Source organism: Danio rerio, chromosome 16 (genome assembly GCF_052040795.2).
Source record: "Danio rerio strain M-AB ecotype USA chromosome 16, GRCz13ab, whole genome shotgun sequence".
NCBI lineage: Eukaryota > Metazoa > Chordata > Actinopteri > Cypriniformes > Danionidae > Danio > Danio rerio.
In genome coordinates this window covers 45160794-45178145 of record NC_141036.1, presented here as the reverse complement: position 1 = coordinate 45178145, position 17352 = coordinate 45160794, and the positions used below count along the sequence as shown (strand labels likewise).

General features: G+C 37.2%; 1 protein-coding gene and 1 long non-coding RNA gene across 21 annotated transcripts in view; one reads left to right on the top strand and one right to left on the bottom strand.

Moving 5' to 3' along the window:
• The window catches only part of tgfbr2b (transforming growth factor beta receptor 2b), a 90742-nt gene extending 89177 nt beyond the window's left edge, over window positions 1–1565 (top strand). For 18 of the 20 annotated variants that reach the window (XM_087285174.1, XM_087285169.1, XM_087285168.1 and 15 more), the window contains one exon: window positions 723–1565. In XM_087285174.1, coding sequence (XP_087141300.1) covers window positions 723–911 — 189 coding nt within the window. In that variant the 3' untranslated portion in view covers window positions 912–1565. 20 annotated transcript variants of the gene reach the window in all.
• Window positions 1296–4007, bottom strand: LOC147840372 (uncharacterized). Its single transcript, XR_015512032.1, has 2 exons — window positions 3560–4007; window positions 1296–3526 (listed from the first exon to the last, which is right to left on the bottom strand). It is a non-coding gene; the product is annotated as an uncharacterized LOC147840372 (long non-coding RNA).
• Between the last annotated feature and the right edge of the window lie 13345 nt (window positions 4008–17352).

The window sequence follows — 17352 nt, the reverse complement described above, 5'->3', positions numbered from 1 at the left end:
CTGAAAAACAGCGTATATTTGTTCGGCACCATGTCTGAGTCCACTAGATACGTTCAGAGGTTCACCCAGCTCTGTGAGTTCATAATCTCCTCCTGAAACTATACCTGGATGATGGAGGCTTTCTGGATGATGGAGTGCTTCTAGTTGAGCCGAGCCCAGTTTGATGAGCTATTGTCTGGGGTCAGCTGGGACTACGTCATAATCACACCCCTACAAGAGCAAGCTCCTGATTGGATAACGCAGCACGAATGACTCGATAAATTCACGCATTTGCACATGGAAATTTATAGAATTGGAAATTTTGAAGCATGTTAAGAGCATCAAATGAGAAAAACGCTCAATTCGCGTCGCTACATTCAAGCGAATCGCATCCACGATGTTTATTCGCGTCTTTGCCTTGACTTATATAAATCACTCGCGTTTGGCGCTTCTTCAGCATCTAGTGTGAATAGAGCATTATTTGTTTTATTTTGGCAAGGATAAAAGCAATTTTTAATTTTTTATAAACTATTTTCAGGTCAATATTATTAGTCCCCTTAAGCTTTTTTTTTTTGTTTGTTTAGATTATCTACAGAACAAACTATTATGTTTAGAAATGTGTTTAAAAAAAATCTTCTGTCTGCTAAACAGAAATTGGGTGATTATACGTAAATTATACAGGGGGCTAATAATTCATAGAAAACACAGAAAAACGTTCCCACGCACTCATGCTTTGTCTCCAGGGAGTGGCAGCAGTTTGTGCAACCATCAATGAATGCTGGGATCACGACCCTGAAGCCCGGCTGACTGCACAGTGTGTGGCTGAACGCTTCAACGAGATGGACGACGACCTGGACAAACTGTCCACCTGCAGCAGCTCTGAGGAAAAGATTCCCGAAGACTGTGCCGTGAGCGTGAGCGACGACAAATGAGAGAAAGATCTCTCTCTGCACAAACTGAATGTTGTACATCCTTCCAGGGAGGCGACGTAGAAGAATACGGCCTTTTCATAAAGCTTTATGTCTCATAACCAAAGATTTCATGCACTTTATCAGATTATTCACAGCTCACACTGAGGAAGGTCACACTGCGAGAAAGAGGAGCTGGACAGATGCTGGGTTTCTCCTCTGACGGCTGACCGAGAGCCAAAGGTAATCAGGAAAATGTTTCGCCTCAACACTAAAGATTCATAGGAGATTTTAAGACTTCCTACAGATCAGTTCAGGATTTTATGGATTTATGGAAGTATGTGAGATTTGTTTGTTTGCGTGCATGAATGGTGTGTGTGTTTGTTTTTGCCAAAAAGTGTATTGTGCTTGTTATAGCCAAAGGAAAAATATATTTTAAATACAGCTTGTGACGTAAAAAAAATCAACCCACACTATTGAGGGGGCCAAAAAAGGGAAGAGTATATATATATATATGCTGCACATACCAAAGAAAGGTGTTAAACGAACAGTATTTTGAAGCTCACAATGTGCCTCTGATGTTCACATATCCTGGATATTGAATTGTGCCTCTCTTTTACTACTTTTCATGTAATATATTGTAAATCTATGATGATTAAAAGACATTTATGTACAGGATTGATACTAAAAGTGGGTCATTTTTATTTTGTTGTACATATTATTGTGTATTATTTTACATATTGAATACACTAGTGTTGGATTTAAAGGTTCAAGACACACTGGAGTACTTTTTTGAGATTTTAACAGATCTGTGTGTTGAGCATCACTTAAGCATCAAGCTGTGAGACAGCGCACGGCACTCAGTATTTAACCATTCATGAAGTGTCATATGTGTTTGTTTCCATGATCCACAGGGTTTGTTGCAGGGTTTTCCCCATGATGCTCTGAGGGTTGATACAGCAAAACTGTTTGTGTGCAGCAAGCAGTTTTATCGGGTGAGCTGTAGGAGAATTAGAGAGTGGCGGACTTTGTCTTATTAGTTAAGTTTGTTACCATTCAGACACATTGCCTATATCTGTGCTGCTGTGTTCGCATATGTTTAAAATCCTCCAGATTACCAACAGGGAAAATGGTTGAAATATATAGGGAAGGAGACCTGCTGCACTGCTTTCTACTGTGTCTGCATTCAGACCCGGGGATTCAGAAGGAGAGAAGTCCTCATCATTTATAGTGTTTATATGATTATCTTTATAATGTATAACAAATTGTGGTTATATATTAAATGAAATTACGAATAGCCTATTATAGATGGCACAGCATTAAGGAGCATGAAGAGGCTAAAATACCCCTGCACCGACTAAAGTGAAATCTGAGAATGAATATGAAGTGTCACTTCACAAATTTAAATTTCAAGAGTTCACACTTAGCTGATGATTGATTATGAAGCTTGTTTGGCATGCTGTCCCGGGAGACAGCCCTGAGCTCATAAGATCCTCGAGTCCCAGGCTCCCTCTTGTTGCAGGACGAGAGGGGTGTTTGAGCTCAGGTTGATCTCGAGAACTCCGCTGCTGTAGTAGCTAATGAACAGATAGTGATTGCTCTTAAGAGTAACTACTTACTAGGAGCATGTCTATGGTGCCGATTTGGATTAGTCAATTAACTTAAGTTGCATGTTTTTGGACGGTGGAAAAAAACCGGGAAACCTGAGGGAAACACGCGTGAGCACAGAGAGAATGTGTAAACTCCGCAAAGAAACATTGCCTGGCTTGGTAAGGACTAGAACCAGTGACGTTCTTGCTGTGAGGCAACAGTGCTAACCACTGGGCCACCATGCCACCCATCTAGGAAAGGAGGAGGATTAAGGATGAAAGGGGGGATTCTTCAAAACGAAGATGGCTGTTGTATGGAACTTAGGGAATTTATAGTGGCTTAGAAACCGTCTGATTGATGAATCATAAATTAAATAATGCGGGACCGGCTGCAAGCAATCATAAGCACGTGATCCTCTCGAAATTAGTTTCTAAATAAACTTCACTTAAATCTCTGCACACTGGATTGAGGTTTTTGCAGCGCTTTTAACCAATAGCATGTGTCTGCCGATCTTTTAAATGCAACAGCCAATCAGAGAAGTTGCCGAAAATGCCAGAGTTGACTAAATTTTGCATACTTGTGAATATTTGAATCATCTTTTGTCTATAGCTGGGTTTCCATCACCCTGTTAATGTGCATTTTGAAGTAGAAATGGCTTATATAGCTTTGTTATTGCAAATAGGGCAGCACGGTGGTTAACACTGTTGCCTCACAGCAAGAAGGTCACTGGTTCGAGTCCCGGCTGGGAAGTTTGCATGTTCTCCCCGTGTTCATGTGGGTTTCCTCTTGGTGCTCCGGTTTCCCCCACAGTCCAAGGAAATGTACTATAAGTTATTTGGATGAACTAAATTGGCCGTTGTATATGAGTGCATGTGTGAATGCGAGAGTGTATGGATTTTTCCCAATACTGGGTTGTGGCTGGAAGGACATAAACATATGCTAAAATAGATAGCGGTTTATCCCGCTGTTTTAGCGACCCCTGATAAGTAAGGGACTAAAGGCTGATTTATAATTGTGAGTGATCAGAGTGTAGTCATGCATTTAAACTTCTGCATGCTGTTAGCGTTGCTCTGCAAAAACACGTCCCAAATGCTAGCTAGCAGTAGGTGTTTATGTTCCTCTATGTTGAGTTTCTTCATGGGTGTTTTGTTTTTTTTGACCACTACCCTAATGTACTAGTAGCTAAAACTCGCTCATTCTGAGGTGGGAACCAGCGGACATTCAGCAACTTTAATCAGAAGGTAAACACTAAACAACTGTTTCCATATAGAGCTACTTCAGAGAACTCAACACTTGCAATGACTCACTCCAACGGTATCGCATGGCTCACGGTCCTGTCCACACGGGTCACAATTACCAACCTGACCAATCACAGAGCTTGTGCTACGCATAGTTGTGACAGTTAGTTATATTTTTTGAGAGGTGCGCATCACCGTCAACCACGACGAAGGCTATGCGACTGCGTGAAGGTTGCAATGGAGCATACGAGTGCGCTTGACGCAGAAGTATAAAACAGCCTTAAGCCAAAGGAAAATGAATGAATAAATAATAGCAAATGAGAACCAATTAGCTGGATAAATTTAGACATAGTGAACGTTACAGCCTTGTGACTAATCAGCTTTTTCTATTAGGTGTATTGTTGGTTACTAGGTTACCAATACTACAGTGAACTGCTCTAATGGCTTGATTTTTTTTTTTTTTTTTTTTTTGCTAACTTTGAAAAGATTTGCTTTATGCCAGGATGAAAACATGCTTCATTAACCCAACATGTTATATGACATGCAGTTTCCCCCCAAAAAAACAGGTTAAATTTTATTGCAGTGAATACAAAACACACAGTATCTAATAAAATATGTTTTTTCAACGCTTAAAACAGTACACCCTTTGCAAATCAATTCAAAGCAAACATTGTTCTTTAATAGGAATGTTCATTCATTTTTGACCCTTGTTCCACTATTAGACAGTTTTATTAGCTTTCTGCTTGGGAAATGTGTGATTGACTGGCAGATTACCTGTAAGACAGCCGTTAGTTGCAACAATGTTTTCAGTTAGTCTTAACAAGCATTCTTTTAACCAGTTGTCACGCTAGCTGATTTTGTGGGAACCAAATTCTTGAAATGAAAATCAGCCTTCAAATGTGTCTGAGTGAACTGACACTTGCATTTCTGTATATGAGCCTCAGGGTTTCTGCTTGGCTGTTGCTAAATCAAGAAACTGTTGTGTGTAGAAACAGTCAGAAACTGTCAAAAAAAAAGTCAGTTTGATCATTTAGTATTTGTTTTATTTTTAGTTTGTGTTGTAAGTTTTGGTGGTCTTCATATTAAATATTATATTTTCATGGGACATATAGGGCAGCATTTCTTGTTCATTTTAAAGTTTTTATTTTATAATTAAACTTTTTTTATTAGTCAACACCCAAAGAACACACTTTATCCCACACATACATATGATACATGTTACATATTTAGACAACTATCAACACCATGAAAAAACAGCATATAGTAAACACATGGAAATTAAGGTTGTCGTAGCCTTGTAAGACATACTTATTTTAATGGTCGGCAGAGATTATCCCAATTCCTAGCACTTCTCCTTCAATATTTAATCTCCCCAGTGTACACTCGTATGACGCAATTTCAATCAGTTCATTTTAAAGTTGATTTCTTGTCTCATTTTCATCTTTTAGTTTTACTTATTAGTTTTAGTTTTATTACTTTTTATTTTGATTTATTTATTTTTTATATTTATTTATTTTAAAATATGACTTCTAAAATATGAATAATTTAAAAACACTGCTATAGATAAAGGTAATTATATATACATATCTCTTGAGGAATATTTCTAGTACCTTGTTGAATCTATGCCATGAAGGATTAAGGGAGTTCTGAAGGCAATATGGGGTTCAACCTGGTCCTAGTAAGGTGTACCTAATAAAGTGGCCGGTGAGTGTATATAATTTTTAGAAAACCTTGTACAGTATTGGGTTTTGTTAATATTACAATAGCAACTATACAATAATTACAGATTAATACAAGTAGGCTAATTTGCTACAGTATACTTAAAAACACAATAAAGTTTACTATAAATGCCTATAGGTTGTTTTTTTTTCCATGTGGAAGCTCAGCTTTGTTTTAGAGTGAGAGTTTTGAAATTCCTGAGAGGGACCGACAGCGACCATAATGACAGAGAAAACGACGAGTCCCCCAGACGGGACATTTTTATCCCCGGCAGCTGAAACACACCCCTGTTCCTCTCACCGTCTTTTTTCCCCAGCGTCTATTGTTTCTTTACTATTTTAGCCCCCTAAAACCACTGGAGCGTCTAGGGAAGAAGCAGACTAGGGAATGAACTGGTATCGGAGAGGCTGAAGGGCTATAAATACCGCTCTGTGGCGCTGATCTCAGAATAGGATTTATGGGCCCGTTCAGATTCTTGGCATTTGTTGTTGTTGTGGTTCTGGAGAGACCAGAGGAAACCGTACTGCATTCACATTTCTCCGTCGGTGAGAGATGGAGTAAACAGTTTAGTCTCTAGTCTCCATTTTTTTTTTAGAGATGGCTGTAAATAGATAAGAGTGCTAAAATCTTTAAATATAATATACTAAAAAAGAGATTTACGAGACCTCAAATATGTGTGACTGTGAAGTCGACTTCATTTAATGTGAAGAATTCGTTAGTTTGGGTGACGTGGTGGTGCCGTAGGTAGTGCTGTCGCCTCACAGCAAGAAGGTCACTGGTTCGAGCCTCGGCTGGGTCACTTGCCATTTTTATGTGGAGTTTGCATGTTCTCCCCATATTTGCGTGGGTTTCCTCTGGGTGCTCCGGTTTTCCCCACTAGTTCAGAGACATGCGGTACAGGTGAATTGGGTAAGCTAAAATTGTCCATAGTGTATGTGTGTGAATTAATGTAAATGGGTGTTTCCCAGTGATGGGTTGCAGCTGGAAGGGCATCTTCTGCGTAAAACATATGCTTGATAAGTTGGCGGTTTATTCCGCTGTGGCGACCCCAGATTAATAAAGCGACTAAGCTGAAAAGAAAATGAATGAATGAATTTGTAAGTTTGTTCGGTAAGTTATTCGTATTGAAATAAGTGTGACTGTGAAGGAGACTTTTTTAATGTGAGGAATGCATAAGTTCATTTAGTAAGTTATTTATATTTAAATAGGTTTGACTGTGAAGGCTACTTTTAAAGTGAACCCCTCCACCCTCCACCCAAAAAAATAATTAATTAAAGATTCATTTGTAAAATCATAGTGATTTAAAAATCTATTTAAAAATGTTAAACAGTTTAAATTCTCTATTAAGAAATAGGGGAATACATCTAAATGCATAAAGTTTTAATTAAGTGTTTGATTGTTTTAGTACTTAATGTACAAATCTTTACAAAAAGCATATTTTGCATTACTAGATTGAAAGACCACAGAAATCCTATGCAGTATAATCGGAAGTGGATGAAAGACTCTAACCTTAAGCATTTGTGTGGCATATTTTTTAACTGGAATGTGTCTCTTGTTTACTTGTGATCTGATCGAGCAAACATGGCAGCATCAGTTATGTTAAATTCGCTGTCTCCCTTTGTCTCATCTGCATAGACAACCTTGCCTTTCTCATAGTAATCTTTATAAACTAGCCCACGTACGGTTTATGGTTGAAAAAGCCGCACACTGCAGCACGCAGGTGCACAGTGACGAAAATAGACTGACTGCATCAAAGAGGCGCTCAAATTGGCCAATAACAAGAAATAATATCGATTGCGGCCCCAACCACATGAAAACAAAAGTAACGAGCCTAATTTAAAAATGTAAGGAGTAGAAAGTACAGATGTTCTTGTAAAAATGTAAGGAGTAAAAGTAAAAAAAAAAATTAGTAGTGGAGTAAAGTTCCTACACTGTAGGATCCTAGGATCCAGGAGGAACAATGCGGTTTTCTTCCGGGCCGTGGCACGCTGGACCAGCTCTATACTCTCACCAGGGTGCTCGAGGGTTCATGGGAGTAAGCCCAACTAGTCTTCATGTGTTTTGTGGACTTGGAGAAGGCATTCGACCGTGTTCCTCGTGGCATTCTGTGGAAGGTGCTGTTGGAGTATGGGATCAGAGGCGATTTGTTAAGGGCTGTCTCGTTCCTTTATGAACAGAGTAGGAGTTTGGTTCGCATTGCCGGCATTAAGTCCTGGCAGGGCTGCCCTGTCACCAATTCGGTTCATAATTTTTGTGGACAGAATTTCAAAGTGCAGCCTTGGGCTAGAGGGTTTCTTGTTCGGGGACCACAGGATTTCATCTCTGTTTGCAGACGATGTCATTCTGGGACCTTCAGCATGCACTGGGGCGGTTTGCTGCTGAGTGTGACGCGGCAGGTATGAGAATCAGTACCTCCAAGTCCGAGGCCATAGTGCTCCACCGGAAAAAGATGGTTTGCCATCTCCAGGTTGTAGGAAATTCCTTACCCCAGGTGGAGGATTTCAAGTGTTTTGGGGTTTTGTTCATGAGTGAGGGAAGGATGGAGCATGAGATTGACAGGCGGATCAGTGCAGCGGCAGCAGTAATGCGGTCGATGTATCGGTCCGTTGTGGTAAAGAAGGAGCTAAGCCGAAAGACAAAGCTCTTGATTTACCGGTCAATCTACGTTCCTACTTTCACCTATATGGTCATGAGCTTTGGGTCATGAGCGAAAGGACAAGATCTCGAATACAAGCAGCTGAAATGAGTTTTCTTCGTAGGGTGGCAAGGCGCACCCTTATAGTCAGGCTGAAGAGCTCTGTCACCCGGTAGGAGCTCAAAGTATGGCTGCTGCTCCTCCACGTCGAGAGAAGCCAGCTGAGGTGGCTTGGGCATCTGTTTTGGATGCCTCCAGAATGCCTACCTAGAGAGGTGTTCCAGGCATGGCCCTCTGGGAGAAGGCCTCGGGGAAGACACAGGACACGCTGGAGGTTCTCTCCTGCTGCCCTCACAACCTGGCCCCGGATAAACGGATGAAAATGATGATGATGATGATTATGAAAGTGCTAATACCTGAAAATTCTACTTAACTACAGTAACAAAGTATTTGTACTTAGCTACTTCTCATCTCTGCTTTTCAGTTAAGAATGGCCAACAACATTGTCTCTGGATGTGATTGCCCTATGTCTCACCTGGTTGCACACTGATGGCATCATTTGCCAAAGTTGCTCAGAGACATTGCTCAAAAAGTTGCCCCGTGTATCATCCCCTTAAGAATGAAGTCAGTGGAAAGACTGTGAACTGTGTTGTTTCTGCTCAACTCCGTTAGACCACATGAGCATCTACCCTACAAACCAAACAGACAATGTATTTTCACATCCTCTTAACGTTTTCAAAAGCAAACAAGATCAACACCTCAACTACTGATTAGACTGACACAAAACAACAGCAAGTGAAAGCATGTCTTCTAAATCAGAATCCTGCTTTCGATAATCTTATTCATTCATTGTTAGCGACTCCTGCTTGTTTTATAAACTGGTTTTGCTTGAGCACCACACCACTGTAGCAGGCCTGCTGCTTGAAATGTTTCTCCAAAGGTCATAAAGATCTCCATGGGTCTTCTCCAGTGGTAAAGCTGAAGTGTTGTGCAGGTTTAGGCTGTGCTTTGCTCACTGATAAGTATCTGTTTGAAGTCGTTCACCTTTTTGCTTGCACGTCTGGTATAGCGAGCCGCCATCAGGCTGCATTTCATCATGCTCTTTGATCATTGGCGCCACCCGAGGGTACAGAGATCAAACAGCAGATAACAGATAGACACCGCAAGACTATCATACCTCTAAACAAACACATATGGAAGGAGCTGAGATAAAAAATAAAAAGAAACCTGGATGATTTGAGCACTAGTGTGTCTACGTTGTGCTCTTGATGATCATAAAAGTATCAATAAACCAAGAATCAGCCTATTCTTTTATGATATGCACCTATTTTTATGTTAAAAACTAATTCATTAATTCACAAGATTTTCATTCATTCATTCATTTTTTTTTTCGCCACAGAGGAATAAATCATTAACTATTCCAGCATATGCCTTTCAAGCCACAACCCAGTACTGGGAAACACCCATACATTCACACACACTCATACACTACGGCCAATTGAGTTCATCCAGTTCACCTGTACCTGTTGTGTTAAAACCGGAGCACTTAGAGGAAACCCATGCAAACATGGGGAGAAACTCCACACAGAAATGCCAACTAGCCCAGCCGGGACTTGAACCAGCAACCCTCTTGCTGTGAGGCAACAGTGCTAACCATTGAGCCACTGTGCCACCTATTCACTGAATTTTAATATCTCAAATGCTTTAAACTTTTATTTTCTCTTCTTATCATAAAATGCACCTCTTAATGATGTGTTTAACAAGAAATCTAATCAATGTTTACTTATAATTTACATATATATGAGTATATTTATGTAAATTATATTTTATACATATTTTATACATGTAATATTTTATTACGCATATTTTTTTTTATTTGTGAATTACTCATGAAGTTTCTTTCCAATTTAAAACAAAATGTTTGTGATTTAAAGGGTTTTCCCAAACCCAAACAAATTTTATTTTATTTCAAATAAATTTAGGATTCATTAGTATATATAATTAGTATATACAAGTGTATCAATAGTATATAGTATAGGGGACATTTTACTGGAAACGTACATTTTCACTAATAAAAATTGTGACAGGGCCTGACTTAAGCTTGTCGTCTTCAAAAAAATCATACAAAAAAGCATAAAACCCTATAATTCAACGATAGAACGCATCCTTAATCACTGTCAGCTTCTCCTCTGTCAAATGATGCCACTTCCGAGTCATAGCCTTAAACATGTATGCACGCATTTTATGTTTAATTTAATGCAAATGTGACTGGACTGACAGAAACATGGGGACAATTGTAAATTTATTTGTAATATCAGGGTTTCCGCGGGGACTTAAATGTCTTAAATTTTCAAATTAATATTTTAGGCCTTAAAAGGTCTTAAATTGACAGAAATATTGTGTTGTAGGTCTTATAATTTTATAACTCTAATAACTCTAAACAGGTCTTAAATTTTCTCTCTCCAAGTAAAGCTACCCAATCCGCCGAGATCCATCCAATCGCCAACAATCCATCTCCAAAAAATTTTATTGCAAAAAACTACAGATAATTCTCCAAATTAAAATCCCTAAACTAAAAACAGTTACACAATTACTCATGATAATACATGCATAATACATACCTTTACATGATTTTTTATTTATACAAAAACTACGTACAGCAGTAAGAAGGAGTGGACATTGTTTACACAGTTGAAATCAGAATTATTAGCCCCCCTTTGATTTTTTTTTCCTTTTTTAAATATTTCCCAAAATATGTTTAACAGAGCAATTTTCACAGTATGTCTGATAATATTTTTTTCTTCTGGTGAAAGTCTTATTTGTTTTATTTTGGCTAGAATAAAGGCATCTTTTAATAAATAAATAATTCTAATAATTCTGATTTCAACTGTAAATAGACATAAAACTTCTGGTTTTATAACAAAAACACATTAGGCTGAATGGGAGTTATACTCAATCCATTTCTACTGTACCAAAAACCAGCAAATACTGCAAATATTTTTGATTATTCATGTAATTTTCACTGTAATAAATGTACATATAACAAAGTTAAACTTCTCTTTAAACAAAAGCAAACAAGTGTGTTAAAAAAGTGTATACAACTTTAAAATATGTGGCTGCGACATAACTCGGTCACACTTTATTTTGATGGTGCATTTGTTGAATTTACGTTACATTTTAAGCTACACTGCATCTACAGTACATGCCAACTAATTCTCAATAGATTATAAGTAGAGTTAGTAGTGGGATTAGGGTTAGTGTAAATTGACATGTACTTACAAAGTTTCTTATAGTCAGTTAAATGTCTGTTAAAGGAGCAGTATCAACAGATATTAAGCGGACAGTCTACTAATACTCAAATGGACCATCTAAATAAAGTGTTACCAATAACTACATTTGATTTTTGTGGCAAGTAAAAAAAACTATTCCATTGGCCCAACTGGGCCATTATCAGAAATCCCTAGTGTTTAGCCATGTATGTCTTAAATATAATTTATAATGATCTTAAAAGGATATTAAAAGTCTTCAATTTGACTTGGGGAAACCTGCAAAACCCTGATTATTTGTAGTATTTATTAGTAGAATTTATGTATAATTTCATGTTTTTGATTTATTGATGTGAATAATTTGTGTGAAAATAATTTGATGTGAAATATTTTTTTCTAAATAACATTTTTTAGCATAACAAAACTTAAAACTGTAGGTTCAGTTGGGCTGAGTAGAAGGACAGTGACAGGGTTTGTACATTTGTAAAGTGTTTTTAATAAAGAACAAATCTCTGAGAACCAAATAAATGACATATTCCTTTACAGACCAACTCACAGAAATCAACCATCAGTCCATTTTAGACAGTTTTGGGATGAAATACTTTTTATTCATTTCTGTTTTTATTCCAGGGACAGATAATGTACATTTCTGGTAGAATGTCCCATATACTTTATTTAGTATATAGTATAGTATTTAGTCATTAGTATTATTTCATAATATTAATTAGTTTTGTCATCTTTTTGAACTTCTTGGAACTAATTTCTGCTACACAGTTATTGGTTGTTTACTAAACTCTTCCGTTCCCAAACTAAACCCCTACATCAAACCCTTTTGTTGTCAGATCTGAGGCTTTGACTGTTTTTCTCCAGTGATTGATGATCCTGGCCTAAATTTGTGTGTGTGACTTTTAATATGTCTCTGTCATACTACACCGCCCTCTGTTGGTTACTGTTAAATACATTAAGACTGGAACGTGGTTTAGTTCAATATAGGATGTCCTATGTGTTTCTTAAAGTTCCTGGAGGACCACCTACACTACATATTTTGGATGTCTCCTTTGCTGTCACACCCGTTACAAGTCTTTCAGTCTCTGCTAATGAGCTGATGATCTGAGTCTGTTTGTTTAAGAAGATATGGAAAATGTGCAGAGCCTCTAGGAACGTGGTTGAGAAACACAGTACATGAGACAATAAAAAAACACAATGACCACGATGAAGACTAAATATTGTTTCTTCATATATTTGAAGGAAAAAATATTACTCACCATTATCAAAACCGTTCACCTTCAGAACTCAAAGATATTTTTAATGAAATCTGAAATATCTGTGTTCCCATTGAAAATTAATTACCATGGTGCTTCAAAATGTTCATAAAGACATCATAAAATATATTTCTAAAGTTTATTTAATCAAGTCACTTTGGATAAAACCGTCTACTAAATGTAATATAAGTTTAGTCTTCTGGAGATGAGAGGGTGAGTAAAGAAAACTCTTTAAGGTTTGTTCAATTGTACAATGAAAATATTTAATTGAACTTAATTAAGGCATTAATTTGCCTATAACGTTAAACATTAATCAATGAACACAAACAAAAGCTGGACAACACCTGCTTGAAGCACGAGAACAAACCTCATTTTTGCTGAAGCAGTACCACGCGTGTTTCACAAGAATGAACGTCAAAGATTCCCGTCATTACTGTACGTTAAAGATAAATCTGGATTTTTAAAATCTTTTTTTTTTTTTACATATTGAAGTGTCAGAGTACTATACGTATAGCCTATATTGGCGGAATAGACTTGATTGAGTAGACAGAAAATATATTTTATGTAAAGTTTTGTTTGTGTTCTGAAGATGAACGTCTGGGACGACTTTAAGGTGAGTAAATGTTGATAGAATGTTGATTTTCGGTGAACTCTTCAAAGTTTATTTAGTGTGTGGTGACTGCTTTATTTTGAGTCTGAATTGAAACCAGTCTTCAGTTCCTAGAAAGAGCGGGAAAAGGGGTGGACAAGAAAAACATTAGATTAATTCCATCTGTCTTATCTATCTTCCACCACTAGAGAGAGCTGTGGCTTAAAATGAGTAACATGCAAAATAAATATTAACAAAAAAAAATTATAGCGTGTGTGAGAGAGAGATTGGGTGGGAAAGAGATTTTGTTTAAAAAACGTTATACATACTCTGTAGCATCTCATAGCTAGCTGGTTTACCTAGCTTTTAGCTATTATGGATTTATGCTAAATTAATTACCTCCATAAGTCCACATTGACATCAATATCTCATTATGGCATATATTAGCCCTTGTCATTAAGCTTTATAAAGTCCTAAATGCATATTTCTTCAATTCAAAGACTGTCCCAGATTACCCAAACCATGCTGTCCAACATTATCACTCATATTTTCAACACTTTAATACATATATACTTGAACAGATCACAAACACAATTTGACAACAATTGGTAACATTGTCTTAGTCATGACAGGTTTATGTCTTTAACATTAATCTAGTCAGAATCCTGTGTCTCCATTTTTCATGAGAGTTTCTTAATTGACAAGTGCCCTGCCCTCACTCTGTAGAACCCCCTAATGAAGTCCATGCTAAATTTATAATAAAAATCCTATTGACTAAATGTTGTTAGAACAGAAACAAACATACTGAAGCTTAGGTGTTCCAGATTACCAGTGTTGTAAAGTAACAAGTTACAAATACTCAAATAACTGTAATTGAGTAGTTTTTCCTCAGCGATTATAATTTACTTGGTAAGATTTAAAAATGTGTACTTTTACTCGCCCTTGAGTACATTTTTAATGTTGTATGAGTACTTTTTCTCTACTATTTTCCTTCAAACTGCTGTCACAACTTTAATATTTCTTGTCTGTGAGAATTGGCTGAGCAGAAAAATGCTGCACATACATCCTTGCACTACATTTCTGGGCATGTAATAGTACTTTTACTTGACTATAATCTCCCAGATTACTCAAATTCACCCTATACATGATTTTAAATATTTTTGTTTTACTGAATTAAATGATGCATCGCTAACATGATCATCCTACATTGCTAAGCTTCTCATCACTCAAAAAAAAAACAAAAAACTTGGTTTTAAACCATGAGTCAAATATAGCCAAAACCAACAGTTAAAGGTGCAGTATGTAAATTTGACACCCAGTGGTTGAACTAGGTATTACATTCTTGGATCAAAACAAACGCAAGCACAGGCTGCCTGATTGAAGTGCGAGTCTAGTGCTAGCCTAAAGGCTGATCAAAATCTTGTTCTATAAAAGCAATGACATGCGATTGAAAGAATATTTTCCATAATAAAAAGAGTTTTTGTTCTAACCAACACCTCAAATTAATATATTTGAAACATCTTCTATTTCTTGCAGCTGAACAACAGGATAAACTGATATCCTCAGGTTAGGGCTGCATGATTAATCGTATTATTATCATGACTGATATTTGTGGCCCACGATCAATAAATAAATATCATTGCGAGCCTTTATTTTTATTGGAGGAGTTTGCCGATTGTATCAATAGTATCTGGATGCAGCCTTGATGATGCAAGCTGAGATTGCATCACTCAGTGATGCAACGTCAGACTCAATGCACTCAATGGAGCGAATGACGTCACTGTGATGGGTAGGGTTAGCATGAGGTGACTGCGTATAGATTGCAAGTGTTTTTTTTTCCAAGGAATGTGATGCTGATCAGGTAGCCTTTGCTTCTGTTCAGTCCAAACTTCCCAAGGTAAAACAACAAACCTCATTAACCACCTTAAAGGCCATCACAAAGTGGATGTCGTCAGTGGGTAAATGAACTCAGGAGAAATCTGCTTTGCATTGTCTATGCTTTACTAGCATTACTAAAACAGACAACATTTATTTTCACATTTTCAAAGCAGAATATCTGACTACGGCATTGTTTTTCAGATAAACATATTATGGTATTTTTATGCTTTAGAAGAGTCAAAAACTTACATACAGCAACTTTAAGTAAAAAAAAAACATTTCAAATCAATTTAAATATTTATGCGTAAAACAAAACATTTTTTAATGTATTCTGATGCAGTTTTATAGATATGTAAAATATGTAAATTAAAATATGTGCCTTTAAAATAAAATTTCTCAGGAAATAAACCATTTGAAAATTAATTTCACATCTTTTAAAAATTTTGAATGTATGTAGTAACTCATTGTATTGTCCAAAAGCTAATTTCAATGGGCTATGTGCACACACACTTTTAATTTCAGTCAGCCAGCCCCATGGCTTCCAGTGAATTGTCATCCCATACAAAAATTGCTCCATTTAAGATCTGATTTCTTTAAAATGTCTTTAAAATATGTAAATTAATTTTACCCCAGTATTTTCAATAAAGTTTCTGCGCTAGCCTGCTGCTAATGACGAAACCGTCGTTTAAATGGTCTTTCGTCTCTTTTTACGTTTTAACAACCAATTGTATGCTTAAGTCTATTTAACTAAATATATTTGAATTAAATTACAACATTGATGCTGTAAAAACAACCTTGTGAAATCGAAAATAGTCACATTAATCTTTCACCGGAAGTTCATCATTGGCTGAAAAACACTAGCTGTGCACATGTGGGTAGAAACTAAAGCAATCTGATCATGTAGTAGGCTAATGATGAGCTCTGGCCGTCTAGTCTCTGCACATCACTCTAACATCTTTTCCAGCACTTCCGCCCTCCAGTCCATTATAGCATTACTGGAGGAGCAGATGAGAAATAGGAGAGCAGTTTTACAGCAGAAGGCCACCTAATGAAGATAAACAGACCTTCTTCACACTGCTAGTATGTTATTTTGCCAGACGACTCTGCAAGATTCAGAGAGAGATCAATGCCTGCGAGTCGTGGCGGAGGAGATTATGGAGAATGTAGTGCTGTTTTGTAGAAAACCGTTAAGAAAACCGGCCTTCAGCTTGTAATGGAGGTCTGCATGATGCACGGTTGCATTTGCAGAGAGATTAAAGCCATAAACGAGAGCGATGGGAAAGTTAAAACTTTAAAAGTGCATTAGGCGATTTTGTTTGTGTATAGTCTTATGTAAGTTCAGGGGCCCTATCATACACCCGGCGAAATAAGGCGCAAGACGTGTTTGGCGCAATTTGTTGCTATTTTTAGACCAGTGCAACCCTAATTTTCACATTTTGTGCCTCATTGTTTAAATAGCAAATAAATTTGTGCCACTTCTTGGACTTATGGGTGTGCTGGTCTATAAAGGAAGCGTGTTAAGGCGGTTCGTTGGCGGGTTTCTATTTTAAGAAACTGAAAAAGACTGCTCCAGAGTATGCCCGTCAACCCTCCCGTTTTTCCTGAGATTCTCCCGTTTTTTACAGTTCTATCCCGCTATCATCCCGTAAAGGTATTTTCCCGTATTTCACCCGTATTTTCAGTGTTTCTCTGAAGGGAGGCAAGAAACATTAAAGAGCCGAGCCTCCCTATACGCAACCCATACCGCCAAACCACCAGGGGCCGCCCCTTGCTCTTAAATGTGAGTCTGTTCTATGCTTTTGCTTTGTTTAAGCATGAAAACACTTTGAAATAAATATAAAAACAGCGCGATTCCCTTTCTTTTCAATACAGGTGCTGTCACCCCTCCTATGCAATCCTCAAAACAGTCATATAATGGTGCATGACTGTCAGCTGACGCTTTTTATAGTGATGAATAGACGCTGTTTCCCAAACAGATTCTGTACACGCAATTTGAAGCGGAGCGAAAGTCTGGCTTTTGGGTGAGTGTATGAACAGACATATACACATAATTAATAATAATAAAATCTAAAGATGTCAATTTTGGTGTTGTTTTTTTTTTCATACACAACTAATTTTAATGAGCATAAAAAGTTTGGAAAGCAGTCGAATGCCTTCATTATATTGTTAGATGTGTGCATTTTTAAAGTGACACCTGTTATTAAATGTAATAAAACGAAAAAATCTAAATAAATAAGAGATTCGTTCGTTGCTCTTTAATCAGAATGTGTACTGTACGTTATACATTG